General features: G+C 42.1%; 2 protein-coding genes and 1 non-coding gene across 5 annotated transcripts in view; 2 read left to right on the forward strand and 1 right to left on the reverse strand.

The window, feature by feature from the left end:
• Positions 1-18,749, reverse strand: OGFOD1 (2-oxoglutarate and iron dependent oxygenase domain containing 1). 3 transcript variants are annotated; one of them, XR_005126102.2, is made up of 14 exons: positions 18,015-18,233; positions 16,431-16,576; positions 16,071-16,117; positions 12,957-13,057; positions 9,863-9,979; positions 9,221-9,312; positions 8,886-9,014; positions 8,488-8,601; positions 6,546-6,625; positions 6,020-6,333; positions 3,656-3,778; positions 2,835-2,893; positions 1,739-2,076; positions 3-1,413 (listed from the first exon to the last, which is right to left on the reverse strand). XR_005126102.2 is itself a non-coding variant. In XM_037516412.2 (13 exons), the coding sequence occupies exons 1-13, from the start codon at positions 18,344-18,346 to the stop codon at positions 1,915-1,917; spliced, it is 1,512 nt and encodes a 503-aa protein (XP_037372309.1). In that variant the 5' UTR covers positions 18,347-18,749; the 3' UTR covers positions 1-1,914. The 3 variants fall into 3 exon arrangements, 2 of the variants coding, with proteins under 2 accessions (XP_037372309.1, XP_037372308.1); XM_037516412.2 differs by lacking the exon at positions 18,015-18,233 and adding an exon at positions 18,319-18,749 and having other exon boundaries at positions 1-2,076; XM_037516411.2 differs by having other exon boundaries at positions 1-2,076.
• NUDT21 (nudix hydrolase 21) overlaps positions 18,429-27,083 on the forward strand; it is a 19,512-nt gene continuing 10,857 nt past the window's right edge. The window contains exons 1-3 of the mRNA XM_037516413.2: positions 18,429-18,690; positions 23,686-23,886; positions 24,705-24,768. Of these exons, the coding sequence (XP_037372310.1) occupies positions 18,575-18,690; positions 23,686-23,886; positions 24,705-24,768 (381 nt within the window). The 5' untranslated portion in view covers positions 18,429-18,574. The remainder of the gene's footprint in view (positions 18,691-23,685; positions 23,887-24,704; positions 24,769-27,083) is intronic.
• On the forward strand, positions 25,309-25,411 carry LOC119250583 (U6 spliceosomal RNA). Its single transcript, XR_005126324.1, has one exon. It is a non-coding gene; the product is annotated as a U6 spliceosomal RNA (small nuclear RNA).

Here is a 27,083-nt window from a genome sequence, read left to right on the forward strand (position 1 = left end):
AAAGCTATTATAGTTGGTAGGAAACTGGGAAACAGTACTGGAATGGAATGAAGGCAGCATCTTTCAATTAAAGATGCCATCACACCTACATCCACCCTTGTACACCCACACACAAAGGCAGTAGTTGTAGAATACCCTCAAACGGCTCAGGAAAAAAAGAATGTTACAAATGGACAGCCTCTTGGCATTTTGATGGTTTTTTAATTTTTTTAGCACTTGCTCTCTTAAAGAAAAAAAAGGCAATTAGTTTTATTTTTTTAATTTTATTTTTGCGTAGAACTGGGGTGTAGGCTAGCGGTGCAGGGGTGTGAGAGGATTCACCAGAGGCAAAGTGGGAAGAACAGGTGGATCTACTGTAATACACTGCTGAGGGGAGCAGTGGGCGAGACAGGAGAGGTCTGCGCCATGTGGGTCACCTCCCAGGCCAGGGATAGAACTCATGCTATAGCAGTGAGAGAGCTGACACTTAACCCCTAGGCTACCAGGGAGGCCTGGCAACTAGTTTTTTTTTTTTTTTTTTTTAAGATTTATTTTTATTTTTATACAAGAGCTGGGATACAGGCCAGAGGCACAGGAGGGTGAGTGGATTCAGTAGAGACAGAGTGGGGAACAGAACAGGCAGACGATGGAAATAAACTGCTGAGGGGAGCAGCAGGCGTGACAGGAGAGGTCTGCCATGCCATGTGGGATTCTTGCCTGCTGGCCGGGATCAAAACCACACTACAGAGGCTGCAGATAGTTCCACAGTGGTGCCCTCAACCCGCTGTCCCACCAGGGAGGCCCGCAACTAGTTTTATAGTTGACTTAAGAGCATTCAGGAAACAGAAAGCTACATGTGGAGCTAAAATCATCTAGTTTTACAGAAGCCACAACTCCAGGATGGAAATGCAGGGGTATCTGGCACTGACTCCATGTGGTCTAGTGGTCAGTCTGCCTTCTTTGCTGAGCGAAAGTCTCCTGAGGCCACGTGGTACAAGCTGTTTCCAAGGGCACTTGATCCACCATCTAAGTCCACACTCTCCTGGGAGAGTGACAGTGCAGCAAAGCCAGAAACACCAGGAGGAACTGTGATGGGCTGAGCTTGAACAGGATGTAAGATTCTGTCATTCCCTAAACCAGTGTGATTAGCTCATTTAAGTATTTTTTTTTAAAAAAAAAGATGACGCATGGATGAACCTTGAAAACTTTATGTCAATTGAAATAAGCTAGTCACAAAAGGATAGATACTGTGATTCCACTTATGAAGATACAAGTAGTACAACTCCCAGACACAGAACGTAGACTAGGAGTGAGAGTGGGAGTTAATGCTTAATGGGGACAGTTTCATATGGGGAAGCTGGGAAAGTTCTGGAGATGGTGGTGATGATGGTCACATAGTAGTACGAATGTCCTTACTGCCCCTGAACTGTATACCTAAAAAAGTTAAAATGGCAAATTTTATGTATATTTTACTACAAGAAAAAAAATAAGTCACTGAAGAAGTCACTGTGGGAAATGAAGCATTGAGTTAAAAAGAAAAGAAGAAAAATCTTTTTTTTTTTTTTTAAATCAAAATAAGGGGGTTGCAATTGTATGGGTACATAAAGATTAAAAAAAAAAAAAAGGAAAAAAAATAAATAAAAACCCTTATCCCCCCCTGCTCGGGGCTGCTCCCTAGGAGAGGGACGGATGCCTGCCACTAATAAAGGCTTTCTCTAAATCTGAAAAAAAAAATAAATAAATAAATCAAAGTAAGTACCTAGCACCAAGTTCAAGGTCTAGGATGAAGACAATCATGAGTGCTTTTAAGGGCCAGCCACGCAGCTCAGGAACACTGTCAGACAGGTCACTTTGTGGATCTTTTCTCTGTGCTTGGCACTTCCAGACTTTCCAGTACTGAAGATGTTTCCTTTTTTTCAGCTTTGCCCAGCCCTGTCATTCATAATAGACGAATGAAAAGTCCCAGAAACCTGTTCTATTTGGGAAGGTTTTCTTTTGTTCTAGACTTCGGTGGTTAATATGCTTCACGAATTTCAGAGTCTCTCTGTCTCTGTAGACTAGTGCCAAAGAATTGTTTTCTGGATTCACTGTTAGCAGCTGAAATAAGCAAAAACGGTGACACATCAGACCAACAGCTTATGCTCAACGCTTCTTACTGATTTACTACTGAAAAGATTATTTCCATATCAAGTACTTCTAAAAGACTTGAGATAGATAGTGGAGCTTCTAAAAGATCCTTTATGAAAAAAAGCTTTTGCTCTGGTTGTCTAAATATTTTCCAGTAAGCCCTATTCCAACATATATCCAGAAAGGTCTTACCTAATGCATTTCTTTTTTTTTAAAGATTTATTTTATTTACGCATACAAGAACTGGGGTGTATGTCAGAAGTGTGGGGAGGTGAGAGGATTCACCAGAGACAGAGTGGGGAGCAGAACAGGCAGACTGAAATAACACTGCTGAGGGAAGCAGCGGGCAAGACAAGAGAGGTCTGCTGTGCCATGTGGGTAGCTCCCTGGCCTGAGCTCAAACTCATGCTGCAGTGGCTGTAGATAGCCTCATAGTGCTGAGACTTAACCCCTTGTGCCACCAGGGAGGACCTGATACATTTATTTCTTACTACATTGAAAGATTTGTGGGAAATCACTATGTAGCTCTTAATTTCTATGGAATTTCTCAGTAGGGCAGAATAAATAATGATTGTCCTTTAGCATCTTTATTATTTTCTACTATTGATAGAAATGAGAACTGCCAGGCAGAACAACATGGATTTAATCTGCTAAAGACACTGGCAGTAGGTCATAAAAATCAGGTCTCTAAAAAATGACTTCTTCAAGAATTAAAAAAAGCAACTTACCTCTTCATCTTCACCTTTGGCAATGTAGGAAGTAAAGCCACCATATTCTGGCTCCCAGCCTTAAAAGGGGAAAACAGACAGCATTTAGAAAACTCACGAGGAGAGTTACAGCATCTGCTTAAATCATTAATCAGATGATGCTTAATACTGGAGGATCTGAGAGTTCAGAGATACTGTAAGTCTGAATCTACCATTCAATCAACCCTAAGAACTGAAAACTAATAATTAAATGTAAAATATATCTGAAAGGGCAATTACATAAAAGCTTTAGATGGGGGGCCTCCCTGGTGGTGTAAGGGGTTAAGCATAGCACTATGAAGCAATCCACAGCCTCTGGAGCATAAGTTCAATCCCCGGCCGGCCAGGGAGCTACCCACATGACACAGAACTCTCCTGCCTTGCCCGCAGCTCCCCTCAGCAGTGTATTTCAGTCAGTCTGCCTGTTCTGTTGCCCGCTCTGTCTCTGGTGAATCCTCTCACCCCAGTGCGCCTCTCGTCTGTATCCCAGTTCTTGTATGCATAAATAAATAAATCTTTAAAAAAGAAAAAGTTCTTAAAAAAAAAAAGCCTTAGATGGGGGTGGGGAGTTACTTGGTAGGAAGTTATGATTGGGTCTATCTCCCATATTCTAGACCAGATATAAATTCAACTTTGGATTTGGAAACTAAAATTCATGACTCTTAAGATTTCTGCCAACATTGAGCTCCTATGACCTGAGATCCTGGCCAAGGCAAATGACTTCTGAATTCGTTCAGCTGCAGAGGGTCACTAAAAGAAATGAGCCTCTTAAGAAACAATTCACTGCTTTCTTTCTTCCTTACCTTCACAGCCACAGTACAGAATTAGGTCCAGGGCAAATTCAGTCTTGCTGTTGTCATGAATTAAAGTGTAGTGACCAGTTTTCCAATGCCTCAGTTCCCCCTGGCAGGTAGGAACACTTGATTCTAACAAAAAAATGACAAGAGGTTAGAAAAGTTTAAAACAACCTTAATGCTGCTACTATATTGCAAGTGGATGATAATTAGGAATAATACAGCATGAAAGAAACCATTCCCATAAGCCTTCAACTGAAACATTGTTCCACCAAACCAGTCTTATCTTCAGGTCTGAGCCACATGCAAAAGAATGAAAGTAGGTCACTATCTTTTTTTTAAAGATATATTTATGCACAGAAGAGGGTGACAGGATTCACCAGAGAGAGTGGGGCACACGACAGGCAGACTGACTGAAATACACTGCTGAGGGGAACAGCAGGCAAGACAGGAGAGGTCTGCTGCGTCATGTAGGTAGCTCCCTGGGGATCTAACTCGGGCTGCAGAGGGCGGATAGCTTCATAGTGCTGTGCTTAACCCCTTGCACCACCACGGAGGCCGAGTAGGTCACTATCTTACTCCCTAAACTAAAATCAGTTCAACTGGTTTAAAGACTTGAACGTAAGATCTGAAACAATAACAAAGATGGTAAGTTTATTAACACTGACCTTAATGATGTTTTTGTGGACTCGTTTCCAAAAGCATGAGAAACAAGAATACAAACAAATGGGACTACATCAAACTAAAAAGCTGCACAGCAAAAGACACCAGCCTTAAAATGAAAAGGCAGTGCAAGCGGGAGAAGGTATTTGAAAGCTGTAAGTTAAACAAGAGTTAATATCCAAAATCTATAAACAACTCATTTGACTCAACAACAAAAGACACAATTTGATTGAAAAATGTTCAGAAGATCTTAAATAGGCATTTCACCAAAGATACACAGAGGGACAAGAGACACATGAAAAGATGTTCTATATGGCTTATCATCAGGGAAATACAAATCAACACCCCAAAGAGATTTCACTTCACACTGATTAGAATGGCCATTATTAAAAAAGTCAAGAAACAGGGCCTCCCCTGGTGGCGCAGCGGTTGAGCACTGGGCTGCGAAGCTGCCCGCAGCCTCTGCAACACCGGTTCGATCCCTGGCTGCCGGCGAGGGTCCCACATGGCGCGCAGACCTCTCCTGCCGCCCGCTGCTCCCCTCAGCAGTGTATTTCGGTCCTTCTGCCTGCTCTGCTCCCCGCTCTGGCTCTGGTGAATTCTCTCACCCTCCCGCGCTTCTGACTGTACCCAGTGCTTGTATAAACAAATAAATAAATCTTTAAAAAAAAAAAAGTCAAGAAACATTAAGTGTTGGCAAGGATGTGGAGAAAAAGGAACCCTTGTGTGCTGCTGGTAGGAATGTAAATTGATGCAACCACTTTGGGAAACATTATGGACCTTCCTCAAAAAATTAAAAATAGAACTACCATATTATCCAGGAGTCCCACTTCTAGGTACTGACCTGAACGATGTGAAAACATGAATGTGAAAAGAACATGCATGCGTACACTCACTGTGGCACTATGTACAATCACCCACATACAGAAGCAACCTAAGCGCTGAGGATGGACGAACAGATGAAGAAAATGTGACATATACCACCCAGCCATAAAAAAATAGGACATCTTGCCATCATATGTGTATCTTAAGCTATATACTATTGAGCCATAAAAGGAACTATTACTCAGCCATAAAAAAGATAAAATCTTGCCATTTTGACAAAATGGATTGTCCTTGAAGGAATTAGGCTAAGTGAAATAAATCAAAAGGAGAAAGACAAATAGCATGTGATTCCATACATTTGTGGGATATAAGAAAGCCAAAAGCAATCACCAAAACCCTTAGACTCTTGGGCCTCCCTGGTGGCACAAGGGGTTAAGTCTCAGCACTATGAAGCTATCCTCAGCCACTGCAGCATGAGTTCGATCCCGGCCAGGGAGGTGAACCCACATGGCACAGCAGACCTCTCCTGTCTTGCCCGCTGCTCCCCTCAGCAGCGCATTTCAGTAGATCTGCCTGTTCTGCTCCCCACTCTTTCTCTGGTGAATCCTCTCATTACCCACACCCCCAACTTCTGGCCTACACCCAGTTGTTCTATGTATATATAAATAAATAAATCAATATTCATAAAAAAAAAAGATAAGAAAAATCTACTGACACTTAATTTGTGGTCTAACATATGGTGTATCCTGGAACATGCCCCTAGATGTCACTTAAATTCCTGAAACAGGAGCTAGCATACAAAAATGCTGGAGAAATATTTACTGAATGGATGAATGAACAGCAAATGTTTAATGGTAAACAAGGACAAATCAGGACACAGCTCACCTTCCTTTGCTTCCTTTTCCTCCTGCTCCGTGTCGGCCCGCTCACTGCCGTGGGGGCTATCGCAGCTGACTGCTGCCCGATGAGCCTCCAGCTGGGATGAGCTGTGGCTAGTTCCTTCTTCGGTGCTATCAGCAGCAGAAGCTGCTTCTCCTTCTTTTTTGTCCTCAATCTCATCATCATCTGAAGGAGCCAAGAAGTGGAACTTCAGGCCTGTGAAGTTGGAAAGCAGCAAGAACAGTGCTTCCGAGCGAAATAATCCCATGCACTCCTTCAGTACTTCAGGAAGCTTGCTCTCCTCAGCTTTCTCATAAAACCTAAAAAGGAACAATATCTAGTTGTTTGCCTCAGCCAGAGAAATAACTTTGCTCATGGAATAAAAGCTGATCGCTACCTTTCCCTAAGACTTGGCATAGCTATGGAGGTCCCTGGGAGGAGCACCCTTTGGCCTAATACCCTATCAGTGCAGGTGAGCCTAGCAGCTAAACAGGCAGGTGCAGAAGCAACTGTCTTAGATGGCAGGTTCTACCTTTTGTTAGGGGGACCTCGGCTGTTCCATTCCACATCTCCTTTCTCCAGAGCCTCACAGACCTTTGCAAATTTTTCAGGCTGAAAAAGAAGCAAGTAAAGAAGTAGTCAGCAAATCTCCCTATGATACTACACAGTCTAAAGATGTAGCAGCTCTGCTCTGGCTGATTCCTAACAGCGCCATTCGATTCTCACCCTTTTACATAAGATGTCCCAGGCCTGATAGGGGTAAGTCAGGGCCAAGACTGGGTAAAGCCAGCACACTTTGGCCAAGATACCCAAGTATCATTTTGGGCCATTTCCTTAAGTGTGTACATTTCATGTCAACTTGCTGAGCCTCTCAAATACCTGCATTTATAAAATTATAATACAGACTCTTTAATTCATAAGATGTGAAGAAAAAAACTGCATCACTCCGTTTCATTACAATGAGTATCTCTGCAACAAGATTCTCTAGGTCTCAGTTCATTCCCTTTCATTGGCATTCTAAATTAAAACAGTAAAGTTCAGTACAAGAAGCTGATTAAATCTACCAAAATACTCTCTACCGGAGGGTTAATATTTACTTAATGCAGTTTCTCAAGGAGATTTCTGAAAACATCAGTCCGATCCCTTGTAAATAAGTCTGAGGATTCCATAGCATGGTTTAAGTAAACTACATGAAATAGGGTTAAGCAAGTAATTCTCAAAAAAAAATTTTTTTTATATTTCTTTCTTTTTATTTTTAAAGATTTATTTACTTAGGTGGCCTTCCTGGTGGTGCAGGGGTTAAAGACACAGGGCTATCAGGCTGTCTCCAGTCATAGCAGCACTGAGTTCGATCCCTGGCCAGTGAGGGAGCTGACCCACATGGCGCAGCAGACCTCTCCTGTCTTGCCCGCTATTCCCCTCAGCAGTGTGTTTCAGTGGATCCGCCTGTTCTGTTCCCCACTCTGTCTGTGGCGAATCCTCTCACCTCCCTCCCACCCTACACCTCTGGTCTACACCCCAGCTCTAGAAAGAAAAAAAGATTTATTTATTTATGCATAAAAGAAGTGGGCCATGTGGGGGGTGAGAGGATTCACCAGAGACAGTGGGGAACAGAACAGACAGAATGACAGAAACACACTGTTGAGGGGAGCAGCAGAGACCAGGAAAGGTCTGCTGCGCCATGTGGTATCGAACTTGTGCTGCAGTGGCTGCTGATAGCTTCATAGTGCTGTGTCTTACTTAACTCCTTGAGCTACCAGGGAGGCCCCTAATTCTCAAATTCTTTAATATGCTCATGTTAGCTATAAAACAGAGACGAGATGGGCAGACAGTATGCAGTCTCTCTCAATCATTTTTTCATGGAGGAACAGTTCCACAGACTGACTGCCTGGGATCCCATTCCAGCATACGTGATCTCATTTGGCCCTCACAAGACCTCTTCAGGAGGGGCAAGGCAGGGGCATCATCAGTTTAACTGACAATGAAGCAAAAACTGAGAGAAATTTAGTGATGTGCTCAGATTAAGAAGACAGAGCCAGGACATGAACATAGGTTTTCTGAATTCAGATCTTGCTATATTTCCACTGTAACATGGTATCCACTATGGCTACCTCCTCCCACCAAACAGTGTTACCAGGTGTTAATCAAGTAGTAATCTGTTTAGTACTAAAAATAATAGTAAGCATGACATTCATCAAGTGAAAAGGAAGGGAACTACCCACAAGTCTCTCTCACTGTGTATGTACTGTTAAGCTTCTAGAGAACTGGGAAATACCCAAGGAACTCTTAACCCACAAGGCTTACAACTAATACTAATGCTAGCTATTATCACCTTTATATTTTATTTGAAGAAGAGGATGACAAACATTCTAACCAGGAGCAAAACAAAAATTCTCTTACAATGCCTGTCCACTCACCCAAGAATCAAGACCACAAGTCAAACATGATATACAGAATAGGTCAGGCTGGCCTACCTTAAGGAAGTCCTTTAGGAGAATTTCAGATCTTTCTTCAAATTCTTCTTGAATTTGGACTTGGTAATCCATGTTCAGATAAGTAGGGTTGATCCAATCATATAAAATTTCATGCTTATGAAGAAGGAGCAGATGCATGAAATGAGTTAATAATTCCTATCGCTTTGATTCTTACATTACTTCACACTAGTAAAATATATGCCAATCCTCACTTTTCATTTTCTCCTTGTTAAACACAGAGTGCTAGGAAATTGCCAGAGAAAGACATTAGCAGAAGTTTAAGAGAAGTGGAAGAGCAAGCTCAAAGTCTAGTTGCATTTTCAGGAATAGCCACTTTTAAACCCAAAAAACTAACAACAAGGTGCGTGGGAATCCGAGCCACCAGAATTTATCCTTACGTCTTGTGGGATATGGGGGCTCCGAGGCAGGAGAGGTTCACAGTAGCTTGGAGGCCTGGTCAGCGAAGGGCCATGAAACCAGCCACTAATAGACAAACGGGACTTTTCCTCAGACAGGACTTCAGACACCTGAAAGGACAAGATGCGCAGCACATCAACTCGAAGAACAAGGAGGGAGACCACCAGCGAGGGCACACTAATTTCAGGATCCTTCACTCGAGGTGTGTAAACAACCTGGCCAGATTAGTCCAACAAGAAGCTGTCACATTTAGGTAACGGGTGACTAAAAAGCACGGTCCTTAGGAGGCCACAGATTTGTGATTTACAATCTTTACCTGGTGAAAGGATACTGGAGACACTTCAAAGAAAACCAGTGTGTTCCACGAAGGGACAAGAGACTTGACAATCTGCTTTGGCTGAAGGTGTTCTGCACCAGGAGAGAACACATCCATAAGTGGGATTTCGTTACCACTGACCGCTTCCCAGCAGCCTCCTTTCACCTTCATATTTCTCAAATTTCTAAGGGTATCCAGGTGTACCTTTCAGATGGCAAAATGCCACCCCCTTCCGTCTGCTTCACTAGAACTTGCTAGTTTTGCTAGGTGACATCTTTTCTTACTGTGCCATCCATCCATTATTGATGAAGGCTGGAATAAGTTCTGAGGTTTTCTGGAGTCAACCTCTGATGTCAGTCATTAAAGAAAAACAACCCTGACTCCTTGCTGAACAGACTGATCCTGGCAGACTACAGCCACAGGCAGTTTTACACCTCTCTATGCTCCCGTGGCCAGTACTCAGAAACAGGGTCTGGCTGATCTCATCTTAAATTGGCTCTAATTTATCTCTAGAATAATGATCATTTCAAGGACAACTTAAGCGAGGTGGTGGTCAGGGGTGGCATTTCTTTCTCTTGAGGTCATCAATGGCTTCCATACCTCTGAGAAGTACAAGAACTCAGAAGTAGCTGCTTATCTTACCATCAACATTGTACAGGTCCAGAGTGCCTCCGAAGCTCTTGTCCCAGTGGGGGACCAGGTAAAGAATGAAGGCGATTCGGCGCCCTTCCAGCTCGTCATCATGGCACAAGAGGGCATCTGCAACAATGGAATGCACACTTCAGCATCCTGCCCAGACAGGGCAGCTGATAGCTGACCTGTCTATCTGCAGCATCAGCTTAAAAATGACATGTTTCACTCTTCTTTTATAATTATAGATACAAAACTTAGTCAATTATAGAAAATTTTCTTTTTTATTCATTTATTTTTATAAACATTCTTATTCATTTTTTAATATAGAAAATTTTAGAAACTCCGAAGGACACACACAGGTCCAGAGATAATCACAATATTTTTGCATATTTCTTCTGGTATTTTTTGTATATAAATATACTTGCTTTTTAAAAAAATGCCATCCTACAGTGATTGTTCCATGGTCTGCCTTTTTTTTTTCTTTTTATTACATCAAGTGTCTTTCCATATTAGTAGACACATTTGTCATCATTTTTTTTTTTTTAAGATTTATTTATTTATTTATACAAGCACTGGGTACAGTCAGAAGCACGGGAAGGTGAGAGAATTCACCAGAGCCAGAGCGGGTAACAGAACAGAGACTGACGAAATACACTGGTGAGGGGAGCAGCGGGCGTGGCAGGAGAGGTCTACATGCCATGTGGGACCCTTGCCGGAGGCTGAGGATCAAACCAATGCTACAGAGGCTACAGGCAGCTTCGCAGCCCAGCGCTCAACCACTGCGCCACCGGGGAGGCCCTTGTCATCACTTCTAATGGCTCCGTGATTGTTCGACTGTATGGATTATGAATACACTCTTTCCTTTTTCATCTTCTATTAATATTTGTTAATAGTCATTTCTATTTCTTGTCTATTATATAAAGAATGCTTTAATGAACATAAAATGAACAGTTATTTTATATTGGTTCATATTAATTTTGCAAGACAGGCATCTTGCTTGGGAGGGAGGGAGGGAACATTATGGTGAACTGAGATCGTTTTTTTTTTTTTTTAAAGATTTATTTATTTATTTATACAAGCACTGGGTACAGTCAGAAGCGCAGGAGGGTGAGAGAATTCACCAGAGTCAGAGTGGAGAACAGAGCAGGCAGACTGACGAAACATACTGCTGAGGGGAACAGCGGGTCTGTGAGCCATGTGGGACCCTCACCCAGTGGCCAGGGATTGAACCAGTGCTGCAGAGGCTGCGGGCAGCTTTGCAACCCAGCGCTCAACCTCTGCGCCACTGGGGAGGCCCTGAACTGAGCTCTTTTACACATGGAGGAATCATCTTGACAACTACATTAAAGATAATAGAAGTCTGGATTCTAACTGCTGAAGAATAGAATTACTACCATGGAAAAGGCTGCTACCTCCTTCCACTGAAAGGTCCTGGGAGCATGGACAACCTAATAAACACCTAGAGTTCAAATCTTAATTTTGAAGTATTATTCTTCATTAAAAGGAACCAGAGTTCTGTGGCAGAAAGCCCAATTCCAGTTCTAGAGCACGGGAAACATAAGCCTGGAAAATCTTGTTTTGCCAGAAAGTAAGATAACATTAAGAATGATGGTGGCCGGGGCCTCCCCGGTGGCGCAGCGGTTGAGCGCTGGGTTGCGAAGCTGCCCGCGGCCTCTGTGGTGCCGGCTCGATCCCCGGCTGCTCCCCGGCCACAGGAGGAGGGTCCCACATGGCGCGCAGACCTCTCCTGCCGCCCGCTGCTCCCCTCAGCAGTGTACTTCGGTCCTTCTGCCTGCTCTGCTCCCCGCTCTGGCTCTGGTGAATTCTCTCACCCTCCCGCGCTTCTGACTGTACCCAGTGCATGTATAAACAAAACAAACAAACAAATAAATAAAACATGCCTCTATAAAAAAAAAAAAAAAAAAAGATGGTGGCCTAGCAAAAGGACACAGAAGTCATCTTAAAGGGGCTCCTTTTGATGAAATCAGGGACAATATGGCCATTAATATAATGATAGTGACACCCAGAAGTGGGCTTATGGGTCCATATGGCAGCCCTATTTTTAGTTTGTTGAAGAAGGTCCATACCATTTTCTAAAATGGCTGCACCAATTTATATTCCCCCACTATATAAGGGTTCCTCTTATATCACATCCACACCAGCACTTGTTGGTAGCAGTCTTTTGGACAGAAACCATTTTCACAGATGTGAGATGATACCTCATTGTGGTTTCGATTTTCATTTTTTTAATATGAGTTGATGAAGGATAGTTTGTCAGATGCCCATAGAAAGACCAGTTCCAGGTCTGGAGTACATTTTAGAAAAATATCTATTCATATTTTCTCATTTTTAAACTGGGTTTTTTGTTTTGTTTTTTTTTTTTTTAAAAAAGGATTTATTTATTTATTTATGCAAGCACTGGGCACAGTCAGAAGCGTGGGAGGGTGAGAGAATTCACCAGAGCCAGAGTGGGAAACAGTACAGGCAGACTGATGATACACTGCTGAGGAGAGCAGCGGGTGGCAGGAGAGATCTGCGCACCATGTGGGACCTCGCCAGGCGGCCGGGATCAAACTGGCGCTGCAGTGGCTGGGGGCAGCTTCGCAACCCAGCGCTCAACCGCTATGCCACCAAGGAGGCCCTAAACTGGGTTTTTAATTGCCATTTTGGGCAAATTCTTCATATTCACTGGCTCTGTGCCCCTTATTGAATGTGTAATGTGCAATGTGCAAATATCTCCTTCCATTCAGTAGGTTTATTTTTTTTTTAAAGAATAGATCATATTCATGTTTTTTTTTTTTTTAAAGATTTATTTATGTACGCATACAAGAACTGGGGTACAGGCCAGAGGTGTAGGGGTGAGAGGATTCACCAGAGACAGAGTAGGGAGCAGAACAGGCGGATCTACTGAAATATACTGCTGAGGGGAGCAGCGGGCGAGACAGGAGAGGTCTGCTACATCATGTGGGTAGCTCTCTGGCTGGGGATCAAACTCATGCTGCAGTGGCTGTGGAAAGCTTCATAGGTTGTGTCTTAACCCCTTGAGCCACCAGGGAGGCCTTAAGTCTTTAAATCTTACAGGTATCATGGCTATTTTTCTTACCTGAGAATTCATATTTAGCACAGGACATGTCAATGGTTGATTCCAGGTCAATCTTGGAAATGTCAGAAAGCCAGGTCCGGAAATTTTCAAATAGAATTTTCCTATAAATATAAATATATATAACTTGCTATATTATTGTGCAGGTTCCATTTAGATCTATGCCATGACTGCTTCTTCCTTGAGATTGCATTCTATTCAAGAGATTAATTCTGAGAATGTTCTTCACTCTAAACTTGCATAGCTCAGGGCCTCCCCTGGTGGTGCAGTGGTTGAGCGCTGGGCTGCGAGGCTGCCCGCAACCTCTGCAGCGCCGGTTCGTTCCCCGGCTGCCGGCGAGGGTCCCACAAAAAAAATAAATAAATAAACTTGCACAGTTCAGAAGCAATGTTCCCAAAGAAATGTAAATGTATCTATGGTAACATATTTTTGCTCTACTCTTTTATTTTCTTCCTAACCGTATATAGTATGCCCTGTCAAAGCAGAAATTTGGCCTCTGCCATAAGAATTTATCACACCAATGTTCCATTAAAAAGTTAGATTTTTGGACATGGTTTTCCAAACTAATAATCGTAATATTGCACTGTTCAAGGAAACTTAAGTAAAACTCTTGGAAATTAAACATTTTAAATTACAATAATGGTGAATATTATGCTAACTGTGCAATAATCAATAACATCCTTTACAGAAGTTCTGATACTAGTATCAATAAAATTGAGTGAACTTTTTAAAATACCAGCTAAAATGGCTCTTGTGGAGAAATCTCCAACATAAAACTTAATTTTAACTATGAGATGATGTTAACTTTGATGAATTCCAAACATATTAAAGGATTTGTGTTTATTTCAAATTTTTCACATGAAGACTTAATATTTTTTGAAACATTACATAATTGAAATCCCCCCAAAAAATGCTATGGTGCTGACCCACTAAAGTCTCCATGCTGACCCACTAAAATTTTATTACCTTTTTATACCATACACTACCCACATGAAAAAAATCCATAAAATACTGTGCATGGTTAGTCCAAGCAGAAGGGCAATATAATTTTGAAAGGCAAAGTGTCAAATTATACAGAATGGGTGAGCATAGCAACCAGGCTTCAGATATGGATGGTACACATTTTTGCTAAAACTTGAAGCTTTAAGCAACCAGTAGTATCAAAAACCCTAAATCCTGCTTTTACTGGTAACACCACCTTCCACAAATTTATCGATAAAGAAACTCTTCCTCTAGCCACCCTATGAAAGCATCACAGGGACAAGCTTGTTTCCTGTTGCCATTCTCATTTGCTAATTGGATCCCTGAGAGAACGTGCAAAACTGAACTGGGAAATAAAAAGATCATTTTTCTGTAGAGATCAAGGAATTCTGTTTCACACACCATCTGGCTCTTGCCTTTTGGGTATAGAATGTACTTAGTCCCAGAGGAAATGCTTACATAAGGGATCCTGTGAACTAACAAGATAATGCCTTAAAGCATGAGAACCTCTCTTTGGGGGAGAAAAAGTCTAAATATATATTACAAATTACAGTTAACACATGAGTAATACTTCAGGATTTAGAAGAAATAACCTGTGTAGACTACCACCATACTATGGAAATGTCACAAAGAAAAAAAGAATGCATAGATAGATGAAAGACAGTTACTATTGCAGCAAAACTAGGAAAAAGAACTATATAAAAAGAAACTGAAAAATTCTATAATCTTACTAGCCAGATTTAAACATTCCATTCTTTCAAGTCTTTTCCTTTGAATGCACAGTATCCAAATATGTCTCTTTTTAAAAATGGGGGTATACTATGTGCTATCTTTTTTTTCCTCAAATTTTATTGACTTGTCAATCATTTACCTATAATATATAGGTATACATATTATATTATATATGGCCCCCTATATTATATTATGCCCACACCATATTATATATTACACCTATATAACATAGGTGCACAATATAGGTATATACTATATGTAACATTGTACATGTTATGTAATACATATATATCATGTACATGTAATATTATATACATATATAAAAAGTTTTGGGAGTAAATCTTCACACCTCCATTTCACGTGTGCTATTTTAACTTCTTTTCTCTTGACAAGCGTATTTCATTGACTTGAATATACATTTGACTGTGAAAGGTATCATTATTTTTTGTATCACTTGTAAACAAGTAAATCTTGGAATTGTTGTACCAGAGACTTTACCATATGTGTATATTAAAGTTCAAACACATCATATTCAATGACTGTGTGTTTTTTCACTTTATTTTGTACCATTATCTACATAAATCTCCATCAGTGGTCTTTTAATTTGTACATAATTTTTCACTATTATCAACAGCATTATGACAAACAATCTAGTATGGAGCTTTGAGCACTTCCTTTTTTTTTTTTTAAAGATTTATTTTTTTATGTATCCAAGAACTGGGATACAGGCCAGAGGTGTGAAAGGTGAGAGGATTCTTCAGGGACAGAGTGGGGAACAGAATAGGCAGATAGACCGAAACACTCTGCTGAGGGGAGGTGGGGGTGAGTCAGGAGAGGTCTGCTGAGCCACATGGGTACCTCCCTGGCTGGGATCAAACTCGTGCTGCAGTGGCTGCGGATAGCTTCATAGGTTGCATCTTAACCCCTTGCACCACCAGGGAGACCCCTTGAACACATTCTAAATTATATCCTTAGGATAAATTTTTATAGATGGAATTACAATATAAAAAGATGCATAATTTTAAGAGTTTTCATACATCTAAGGAAGATTATAGCCATGTATAAAGGAATTATATATACTTCTGTCAACACTGAGATTTTGCCTTTTGCTGTAAGTCAACTTATGAAAAAAATTGTACCTCCAGCATTGATTTGCTTCCTTGATTACTAAGAACATTTTAACACTGAAAACTTGGGTTTTAGAATTAGACAGACTTGGTTTGTATCTTAGCTCCCTCAATTTTCACCTCAGCAGAACTGACAAATTACTTAATTTCTCAGAATCTATTTCCTCCTTTATAAAATGTAATAATGCCAACTAAGATCATGTGGCCTAACATTTAAAACACCTACCACTCTGCCTGCCAAATATTAGACACCCAACAAATACCATTACTTTTTTACCTTAAAGCACAGATGTGAGGCTCTCTTCTCTTCTTCAAATCATCAGACTTGATCATGAAAAGAAAAAAAAATATTTCCTTCATATATTTTCACATATGTACTTACTAACACTTGTTATATTCTTTGATTATCCGTCACCATCACTAACCCTCTAAGATTTTAAAGTCTTAGAAGGCAGGTACTCCCAAGTGTCAAGACTCCTACATGGTAGTTACAGCATGTAACACATAGTGAAAACTCAATTTATGTCAAATGAATGAATGAATGCATGTTAAAAAGTGAGAACTCTCCAGGTATTAAATGAATATAAAGGTAATGAATTTCTGAAGTGGAAGAACTAGTGTGAAAAAGCATATATACCTGCTGGAACTTATATAAATCATTATATTTTTCATGGAAATCCAAGTTCAAAAGTTCCTTCTGAAGTCCTTCCAAGAAGTTTGGGCTTTGGATAAAGTTTGGGATCACACAGTGAAGAAAGGGGTCCATGTCCATGGCAATGGCTTCTGTTGAAAGGAAAATATCACCCATGGTTTTTCCTTTTGTGTTTTGAACACCCCAAGCGGTAAAGCAGAAAGAACACAGAAGGGCATTATCATGAATTTTCAGGAATCTAGTCCCTAAAATCTAAGACTGGGGGAAGAACAGTAAACTCTTGCTTTTTTTTCCGTTAGCAGTCAATTGACTACTTAAAGATATCATTTTTAAAATACCAGTTCTTTCCAAAATGACTGATGTTTTTATTTAAAATTTTTTTTTATTTACCTCAGAGTGATTACTTACTGAAATGGATGTATTTTAGATTCTTAGTTCATCCTCCCCCTCCCCAAACTTAAAATGAGAGTAGAAAATTAAAAACAAGAATAACAATACTGGCTGGCATTTATTCCTTCAACCCTGCTACTTCTTTCTCTAAGTTACTGGTAAAGGAAGTTACAACACACATACTTTTTTTTCTTTTTATTAAGTTCAGGCATAATCTCTACTAGTTCTTTGACTTCTACCTCAATATTTTACCTCTAGTAGCCCAGTAGTAATCATCACCACCACCACCTCCCAAGTGCTACCAGGCAACTGTGGCGCTTTACATGCATTACATGTTTAATTTTCTCAATGACCTTAAGGTAGACTATTCCACTAGCTTCACCCTACAGATGAGGAAATTAAGAGGTCCTCCCGTACACAGGGAGGTGAGTTTAAAAGCACCTAGAAACTGAACAGAATGAGTGGCAAACGAGGATGGCAAGCATCATGCATTAAGCAGGTTTCTAATCCTGTGAGGTGGTATTTGAAACTGAGGCTGCAAACATACAAAGTAGGTTCCTTTCCTTGCTCAACACACACCTAGTTTTCTAGGTCACACAGTCAAACTAGAGGCACATAAAAATGAGTAGGCTCAGGTGCCTGATGTGGCAGCTCACAGCACAGGCTCTGGTTACACAATCTTGAGACAACTGGGGGATTATTCAGAGAACAGATCACACAAGACTCTCAAATCAGTGTCCAAATGTTTACTGGTCTGTACTCTTGGTGACATTTACTGACTCTCACGGGCATTAACTTAATAATCTCTTTCAACATCTCTTGAAGGTAAATAGGTTATCTCATTTTACACTAGCAGTATCTGAGATTAAAAAACAACCACCACCACCACAACACTGCCCAGCAACGCCCAATCAGTGGCTAGGTTTCTAGCTCAGTAACCTGATTCCAGAATTCTGCCGAGAAATTGCATGCCCTCTGCTTCCCGAAACTCTCTGGCCTGCATTTCTTCCTCTTCTCGGGTTTCTAAATCCAAGCTCAGATTGGAATGAGAGGGGGCAGCCGGCCGGGCAGGAGGACCGGAGGGGGCCGAGGTCACACCCTCCCCAGGCACCTCTCCCCATGGGTCCCGCCAGGCCCCAGACACGGCGCGGCGGCTCCCCCTGCACAGCGCCCGGTTACCGTGGCGGAACGGCGTCCTGCGGCTCCAAGCCTGAGCCACTTGCTTTTTCAGGGTTTCCTCCATGACAGCGTCCGAAAACTCCGCCACCAACTCCTTCTTTCCCCTTTTCCCTGCCCGGCCTGGGCCGGGCTCAGCAGGCCGTTTCCCATTCATGTCTTCAGCTGCGCATCCGCGCCACGCTCGCCCAGCGGCCGCCTCCTCACCCAGACTACAATTCCCAGAACACCCCCTTTCCGGGGGGTCCCTAGCGCCACCCAATAGAAAGTACCAAAGTTAGAGGAGGCGGAACCACGTGGAATTTACCAATAGAAGCTCCAGATATTGAGACCATCCTTCCAGCGATTGGTCAAAGCACGCTCGCCCGGCTACGTCACCGCCTCGCTACTTCCTGCCGCCAGAGGCTCAGGGCGCACTTCCGGCGGGCGTACGCCGCCACTTGCGCTCTCATGTTAATGGCGGGTGGTGGCCGCTGAGAGGGCCGCAGATAACCGCTACCGGCACAGGGAGCGTCTCCCTGCTTCCCCCTCTCCGCCTGCCGCGTGTGTCCGAGCTCGCCAGCATGTCCGTGGTGCCGCCCAATCGTTCGCAGACCGGCTGGCCCCGGGGGGTCAACCAGTTCGGAAACAAGTACATTCAGCAGACCAAGCCCCTCACCCTGGAGCGCACCATCAACCTGTAAGTGCGGCCTGGCCTCCGCGCGCCGCCCTCCCGGGCTTGCCTTCCTCGAGGGCGCCTCTGAGGACTCCAGGTCGTCTTCTGGCGCCGCCCCCGGCCCTCGGCGGGCTCCACGCCTCCCCGCGAGCCCCACAGCCGCCCGCGCGTGCGCGCCTTTTTAGCGCGCTCAGGCCCTTTCCTCATCCTCTCGCGCCTGAGGGTCAGAGGCCGACGTGAGAGTCTTTTACCAGAAAGCTGGCTCGTGCTCATGCCCTTGTACGCAGTCGGCGTCGGAAGGACCCAACTTTGCTTTAAACTCAGACTTCCCTAGCATCCCCAGAGGGAACTGAACGCGGTGTTTCTGTTTTCGTCCAGTGCCTCGTGCTTTCACGTCACGCCTGTGCTAGTTATTGTTTCATGTCTTTTTATGTGATATGAATGGTGCAGTGTTGTCCTTTTTTGGGGGTGCGGTTTCCCCACCTTTTTCACTTGGGTGCAGATTTCGAGATCTGGCTGTAATGCACAGGTTTCGGTTTTTGTGGCTAACTTATGTGCTGTATTTCAGGTCGTGAATACACCACATTTTGTTTATGTGCCCGGGACTACCTGGAGTGTCCTAAGGTTAAAGTGTCATTTCTGCTGCAGCCACAGCATCCGAGCACCCGGAAGAACGCAGCATGGGCGGACGGATGCTGTTTTGGGCGGGGGACCCCTTTCAAGCCTTGTGGGGAACCAGATTGCAGTTCCAGAGCACCCGCTGGAATGCGTTTTATTTTCTACATCTTTCTAAGCATTTCAAGCCATAGAATACTCGGAATAGTAAATTTGCTGTGGCAGTTAATTGACATTTGGACTGTTCTTTGCTCGAAATTTTTTTTCTGTTTCTGAGAATTGTGAGGCACAATTGTAGCTTCTAATTCAAAGAAAGTGATCAGTTTATGCTGGTCATTGTTTAAAAGGAGCAGGGGTTTACTGGTAATGGTGTTTCAGTGGGATACTTTAGGTGTTCTCTGTTTTGTATTCCAGTAAATGAACTTCTCTCCCTTACAAACAGATGCTGGCTTGGAAACCTAGGGAATAAAGATGTTGTTGGGCTTATGAAGTCTGGAATTAGTTGGTACTTGTAGACACAAGTTAATATCTCTGTAACTGTTACATTGACATAGTAGGATTTTAATTGCACATCGCTTTAAAAAAATCATAGGTGAATATTGCTGTGAAATGAAGGACCACCTACCCTCCTTTTTAAAAATGTGAAGGTCAGTTTCTAGATAGCTTCTAATGGTCTTTAGAGCTGGGACTCACAGCTTTCCTTTGGTTTGCCTTGATTACTGGATCAATTTGCATCAAGCCATTATGTACAGTTAACTTGGTTAAAATGTTTATTCTTTGCCCCATTAAAGTTATGGGTTGATGCATTTGCAGTACTTTTTCTCATGTAAATATGGTACTCAGAAATAGTCATGGTGTTAAGAATGCAACTCAGGGGCCTCCCTGGTGGCGCAAGGGGTTAAGTTGTTGGATCCTCCCTGCCTGGGAGCTAACCCACATGGCACAGCCGACCTCTCCTGTCTGGCCCCCTGCTCCTTCTGCTCTGCCTGTTCTGCTCCCCACTGTCTCTGGTGAATTCTCTCACACCCCCTCCACCTCTGGCCTACACCCTAGCTTTTTTTTTTTTTAAATTTATACAAGCACTGGGTACAGTCAGAGATGCGGGAGGGTGAGAGAATTCACCAAAGCGGAGAGTAGAACAGGCATAGTGACGAAGTACACTGCTGAGGGAAGCAGTGGGCTGCAGGAGAGGTCTGCACACCATGTGGGACCCTCGCCAGTGGCCGGGGATTGAACCAGCGCTGCAGAGGCTGCGGGCAACTTTGCAACCCAGCGCTCAACCGCTGCACCACCTGGGAGGCCCTACACCCCAGCTTTTGTGTGCAGAAATAAATAAAATAAATCTTTTTAAAAAAATAAAAAGAATTCAATTCATGTGGCTGAGCAGTGATTTAAATTGGAAACAAATCCACTCTCTCCCAATTTATTTTTCTTTAAAGAAATAATGCATGAATGCCGGCTTTATACCAGGCACTGGCAAAATGCTGGGTATACAGTGGTGAGGAAGTAAGATGCAGCAGTCGGGCTTTACAAAGCTCACAGTATGATGAGAATAATGTGTGTGTGTGTCTAGGCTGGCACTCTGATTTCAAAGCTGAAAATTCCTAGATTTCATCTTGAAGACATCTTACTGATTGGCTACTTCAATAGAGATGTGTTATGACTAGCCTTAATTCTAACTCAAGTTGTGCGAACTAAATGTTAAGCATTAAAAAAAAATTGTCCTAGGGGTTAAGTCTGAGTGCATTAATGATATCACCTCTGCTGCCCAAGTTGGATCCCCCACAGGGAGCTAACCCACATAAGGCCCAGCAGACCTCTCCTGTCTCACCACTGCTCCCCTTAGCCCTGTTATTTCATTAAACACGCCTGTTCTGCTCCCCACTCTGTCACTGGTGAATTCTCTTACCTCTGGCACCTACACCCCAGTTCTCGTACACAAAATTAAATTTTTTTTAAAAGCTACTCAGATAAAACTTATTTTAAAAATTGATGTTAAGGGCCTCCCAGGTGGCACAGCGGTTGAGCGCTGGGTTGCGAGGCTGCCCGCGGCCTCTGCGGCGCCGGTTCGATCCCCGGCTGCTCCCCGGCTGCTCCCCGGCCACCTGAGGAGGGTCCCACATGGCGCACAGACCTCTCCTGCCGCCCGCTGCTCTCCTCAGCAGTGTACTTCGGTCCTTCTGCCTGCTCTGCTCCCCGCTCTGGCTCTGGTGAATTCTCTCACCCTCCCGCGCTTCTGACTGTACCCAGTGCATGTAAAAACAAAAACAAACAAACAAAATAAATAAATAAAACATGCCTCTATAAAAAAAAAAAAGTTAAAGTGTTAAAAAAAAAATTGATGTTAATTCCTTAGCCCATATTTTCTTTCTTTCTTTTTTTTTTTTTTTTAAGATTATTTTTTTTACGAGATCCGGGGTACAGATCAGATGCGTGGGAGGGTGAGAGGATTCACCAGAAACAGAGCGGGAAACAGAACAGGCCAACTGACAAAATACACTGCTGAGGGGAGCAGGGGCGAGACAGGAGAGATCTGCTGCGATCTGCTGTTCCATGTGGGATTGTCGCCAGCCAGGATCGAACCTGCGCTGCAGAGGCTGCAGACAGCTTTACAGTGTGGCACTCAACCGCCTAAGCCACCAGGGAGGCCCCATTGGCCCATATTTTCATTAAAAAAGAAAAAGAGGAGAAGAAAGAAGAGCAGAAAAATGAAAATTAAAAAGTATTGACTCTATATTTGTTAAGCATTCTGTATGAAGCAAGAACTCTTCTAAGTGTTTTCCACATAGTAACTCATTTAATCATTTAATCACCCAACAACTCACTTTACAGATAAGAAAGCTAAGATCTAGGAAGTTTCAATAAATCTTAAATAAATTTCAAAAATTTTTGTCAGATTCCGAGTTTATATCTCTAACTGATTACTGGATATTTCCTCTTAGATGATTCACAGATCTAAGGTGTAAAATTGAAGGAATTCTATTCTACTGCTCAATTGCCAACAATTCCAGTATGTGTTCTCTCTCTCTCTCTCTCTCATTTCTACCCTTGAATTTCCCTTATCATTTAGAATGACATCAACATCATTTCAACCCCTTAATATGGAATTCTCAAATTGGAATTAGAATTTGGGGAAGAATTGTTGATTCTTGTTGATTCTTTTTTTTTTTGGTGGGGCCCTCGTTGGCGGCCGGGGAACAAACTGGTACTGCAGAGGCTGCCAGCAGCCTCGCAGCCCATTGCTCAACCGCTGCACCATCAGGGAAGGCCCAATTGTTGATTCTTTCTCACTCTATTAACCCAGTTGGTTTCCAAAACTTAATAGTAAATCGCTCTAAAATGTCTTTCTTGACATGGAGTATGCTAAACTACGAGAGCAAATAGATAAAAATTGTAGTGATTCAAACACAACAAAAGTGGTGCGTAGTGGTGTATGAGATTGCTATTCCTAACTATGTTAGAGTCAGCTTTGGGTCTACGAAGTATTTTTTGAAATTGAAAGCATGCTGGAAATGATATATTTTAGTTTAGAGCTGCTTAATTCATGCCTAGAATTTGACTTCTAGAATTAATTATAAAGTTTTGGTAATCTTGATTTGCTCCCCTTTCAAGAATAACTGGATGAATTGGTTATGTATTTGTTGACTATGAATGCTAAGGTGTTTTGATAGACTAGATTCCTTGGGGATAGATAGGCAAACTTGGACTTCTTACTGTAAGGCTTATGATCAAGAGGTTGTAACATGATACATGCAATGAAATAGAAGTGTGGGATTTTTTAAAAGATATATCTTGAAGGAAAATTTTGAGTTTACTAAATAAGATGAAAACTTTTCAATAATAACCTAGATCGGGTGGGCAGAAGATTTAAATGAAAAGGGAAGAATAGAGATACTGAATATAATTAGTGTAAAAGATTTAGAGGGAAAAGAAAAGTTTATCTGAAGAGGAAAGAGTGTCATATCAGAAAAACCTGAGGATAGTTGACTGGAAGAAATAGAAAATAATATCTGAAGAGATAATGGGAAGTGGTGGCTCATCTTGTGGAAAAAAAGAATACCCTTTAGTTCCTACAATTGACGGAATTTATAATTAGGATAGTGAGGGGGTGGGGGAAACGGGGGGGGGGGGTACATTAGCCAGGTTGGCAGTGCTGTATAGGGTAGCAGCCTGATCTAACATCAGAGGATTAGCAGATATCTAGATATCTAGATAGCCACTTCTCTAAGCATTTAGGGACCTTAGGGTAAGTATTATTTGTGCTTGAAAGATCAAATATGTAGTAGCCGCTTGATCCAGCCAATGGAACAGTGGCTTTCCAGTCCAAAGAGCCTGATTCTAATCCGCTGTGTGGTATCTGTCGTGATTATTTAGGATCTTTGGTTGTTTGTCTTTGGATTACAGGTACCCTCTTACCAATTACACTTTTGGTACAAAAGAGCCCCTCTATGAGAAGGATAGTTCTGTTGCAGCCAGATTTCAGCGCATGAGGGAGGAATTTGATAAAATTGGAATGAGGAGGACTGTAGAAGGGGTTCTGATTGTACATGAGCACCGGCTACCCCATGTGTTACTGCTGCAGCTGGGAACAACTTTCTTCAAATTGTAAGTGTCATTGGAAATTAACAAGACAACTTTTAATAGATTGCTGTTTTTTGCAACTTTGAAATACAATTTTAGCCTTTAGTCCTTTATTTTAATAAACTGCTATTAATTGAATCTTTAGAAAAAGAAAATAACAAGTGATTTTTCTCTTGTGCAGTGCTCATTTACTGTCTAGCTAGATATCTGCATGTTTCCGTACATTGCTGATGTTAATTGAGGATAAAAGCTCTGTGAAACAAATTAGTTTAAGCTCAATTTTTAGATAGCATTGTAACATTACTAAAAACTCATTTCTTTCCTGAAATGAATACTTCTTTTTACCTTTTTATAGATAATCTAGTTTCATCACTTAAACTCATAAATCTCTCAGTGTACATTTAGGCCGCAACTATTTGACCAGATTGTGCCAAAAAGAGAGGTCTCAAATACTTAGATTGGAGTTCTTGAAAAGTAACTCATTCTTCAGACCTAGAGATGTGGTCTGTTCCCTCTCTGGTTTAGACTCCGTTATCACTACATAGCTTCTAGAGAGAAGAGATTGGAATGGGCTGGTGATCAGCCATTATTTTTTATTTATATTGTATTTTGTTTATTTAAAACTAGGGTTTCTGCAACTCTGGTGAATTAACATTATGAATTCAACTTTCCAGCATGTTCTCCCCCCTCCCCCCCTTTGACATTTGTTTGCTTTGATTGCCTTATCATTTGACTCTGAAATAGGTTATTAAGTTACTTGGTAGAATTAACTGTTATTGTGTTCTTCCTATTATCCTAAAATTGTGTTAAGTTGAAAGCTGAAATTCTTAACCTTTATACAGACCTGGTGGTGAACTTAACCCAGGAGAAGATGAAGTTGAAGGATTAAAACGCTTAATGACAGAGGTATTTGTCTGTTTGACCATTTTGACAGTTTCATTCTTGCCTATCTGAATATCATTGACTTAATGAATACTTAGGCTTTTTATGTCTTGTGAAAAGGATATTTTTATTTTGAATGTGTAGTTTTGAATAAATAAAACTTAAAACTCAGGTTGTTGGTATAATGTTTATTTTCTGAAAATTGAAACTTAAGTTTTTTTTTATTTTTCATTGAAATGTTGATATAACAGTAATGGTTAGCAAAAGCCAACATTTTTTGAATACTTGCTGTGTTGGGCACTATTCTAGGTGCTTTATATGCAGTAATTCTAATTATCACAACAGTACTAGGGAGTAGATGTTGTTAATCTCATTCTGCCAATAAGGATACCAGGACACAGAAACTTGAAGTGATGTGCTTGATATTAAACAGCTAGTGTGTTGTGCAGCTAGAGATTTGAATGCATGTAGGTTTCTTCCAGAGTAGGCCTCTAAAATTTTGGCCAGAGATTCTTAACCTATTTTCATTTTGCATGTGTCTTAGGCTTTGCCCAAGTTGTACTAGTGCTCACTTCAGCACATCTACTAAAATTGGAGCAATATGAGAAGATTAGCATGACCCCTGTGCAAGGATGACACGCAAATTTGTGAAGTGTTCCTTTTTTTTTTTTTTTTAAAGATTTATTTATTTATTTATACAAGCAGTGGGTACAGTCAGAAGCATGAGAGGGTGAGAGGATTCACCAGAGCCAGAGTGGGGAACAGAACAGGCAGACTGACGAAGTACACTGCTGAGGGGAGCAGCAGGCGGCAGGAGAGGTCTGCGCGCCATGTGGAACCCTCGCCGGTGGCCAGGGATTGAACTGGCGCTGCAGAGGCTGCAGGCAGCTTTGCAGCCCAGCGCTCAACTGCTGCGCCACTGGGGAGGCCCTGTTCCATATATTTTTTTTTTAAGATTTATTTATTTATGCATACAAGAGCTAGGGTACAGGTCAGAGATGGGGAGGGCGTGGTGAGGATTCACCAGAGAGAGTGGGGAGCAGAACAGGCAGACTGACTGAAATACACTGCTGAGGGGAGCAGCGGGCAAGACAGGAGAGGTCTGCTGCGCCATGTGGGTAGCTCCCTGGCCGGCCGGGGATCAAACTCATGCTGCAGAGGCTGCAGATTGCTTCACAGTGCGGTGTTAACCCCTTGTGCCACCAGGGAGACCCAGTGTTCCATATTTTTGCAGCAACATGGATGAAGCTGAAAGGGATTATGCTCAGTGAAATAAGTCATAAGGAAAAAGAAAAAATACCAGATTGTATCACTTATAGGAGGAATATAGGGGAACTGAAGAAGAGATGGGGAGTGGGGGGGGCAAAGGAAAGAAAAAACTAGCAGGAAACTATAAATCTGAGACTTTCGGAGGGGGAGGGGAAAGGAGAAGGATGAAAACAGTTGGAAAAGCACAAGAGACTATGGTGATGGTTCATGGGTGACTTGGTGGGAATTCTGTGGGGACTAGTGAGGAGAAGAAATGAAATGTTGTTCAAAAATAAATAATGATGTAAAGTGTATACACACACTATATATATAAACCAAAAAAGAAAAGTCATTCTAATGTCTGCCTCTGAAGACTTGGGGCCAAATAAATGAATACATGGTTGCTGGAGGTTCTTTTTTTTTTTTTTTTAAGATTTATTTATTTATGCATACAAGAGCTGGGGTGCAGGCCAGAGTGTGAGGGGTGAGAAATTAGAGTGGGGAGCAGAACTGAAGTAGATAGAGTGGGGATCTACTGAAATATACTGCAGAGGGGAGCAGGGGGAAAGACAGAAGAGGTCTGCTGTGCCATGTGGGTCAGCTCTCTGGCTGGCTATTGGACTTATGTAGTGGCTACCAATAGCTTGATCACGCCGTGTCTTTAATCCCTGTGCCACCAGGGAGGGCCCTGCTGTGGGTTCTTGAGACTAGAATGTTATCATTAAATTTTTTTTTTTATAGCTTGCATTCCTTCTTCTTAATTACAAACTAATATATATTTTGCCAAATCCAGAAAAGCAGGAGAAACAATTAAAATCACCTGTAATTTAAAAATATATAAATCCAGTAGGATTAAGGAAGTGTGAAATGAGACAGTAGCAAGAAAAGGTTTTAGGCTCTGGAAAGCAGACGGAGAAATCATAACTAAGCAGAAACCTCAGTTAAGCAGAAGGGCAGTTCAGGACCCAGCCCTGCAGAATACCACAAGACTGAGGAATTGGAGGAATTGCCAGGTGCTTATAAAAGTGGGGGCATGCCTGGGTTGAAAACTGAATTGACTGGACAGTTTGTATAGGGTGTGTTATATACTT

Source organism: Talpa occidentalis, unplaced genomic scaffold, assembly GCF_014898055.3.
Source record: "Talpa occidentalis isolate TD23 unplaced genomic scaffold, MPIMG_talOcc4v2.1 talOcc4.17, whole genome shotgun sequence".
NCBI lineage: Eukaryota > Metazoa > Chordata > Mammalia > Eulipotyphla > Talpidae > Talpa > Talpa occidentalis.

What these genes read in the sequence shown, in the direction of transcription:
- OGFOD1 (XM_037516411.2), bottom strand. Translation starts at nt 18,168, where the DNA reads ATGAATGGGAAACGGCCTGCTGAGCCCGGCCCAGGCCGGGCAGGGAAA. An exon ending in TCCTAAAGGACTTCCTTAAG is followed by an intron (nt 6,626 to 8,487) that starts GTAGGCCAGCCT and finishes CTTCTTTTTCAG; the next exon opens with CCTGAAAAATTTGCAAAGGT. An exon ending in GGAAAAGGAAGCAAAGGAAG is followed by an intron (nt 3,779 to 6,019) that starts GTGAGCTGTGTC and finishes TTTTTTTGTTAG; the next exon opens with AATCAAGTGTTCCTACCTGC.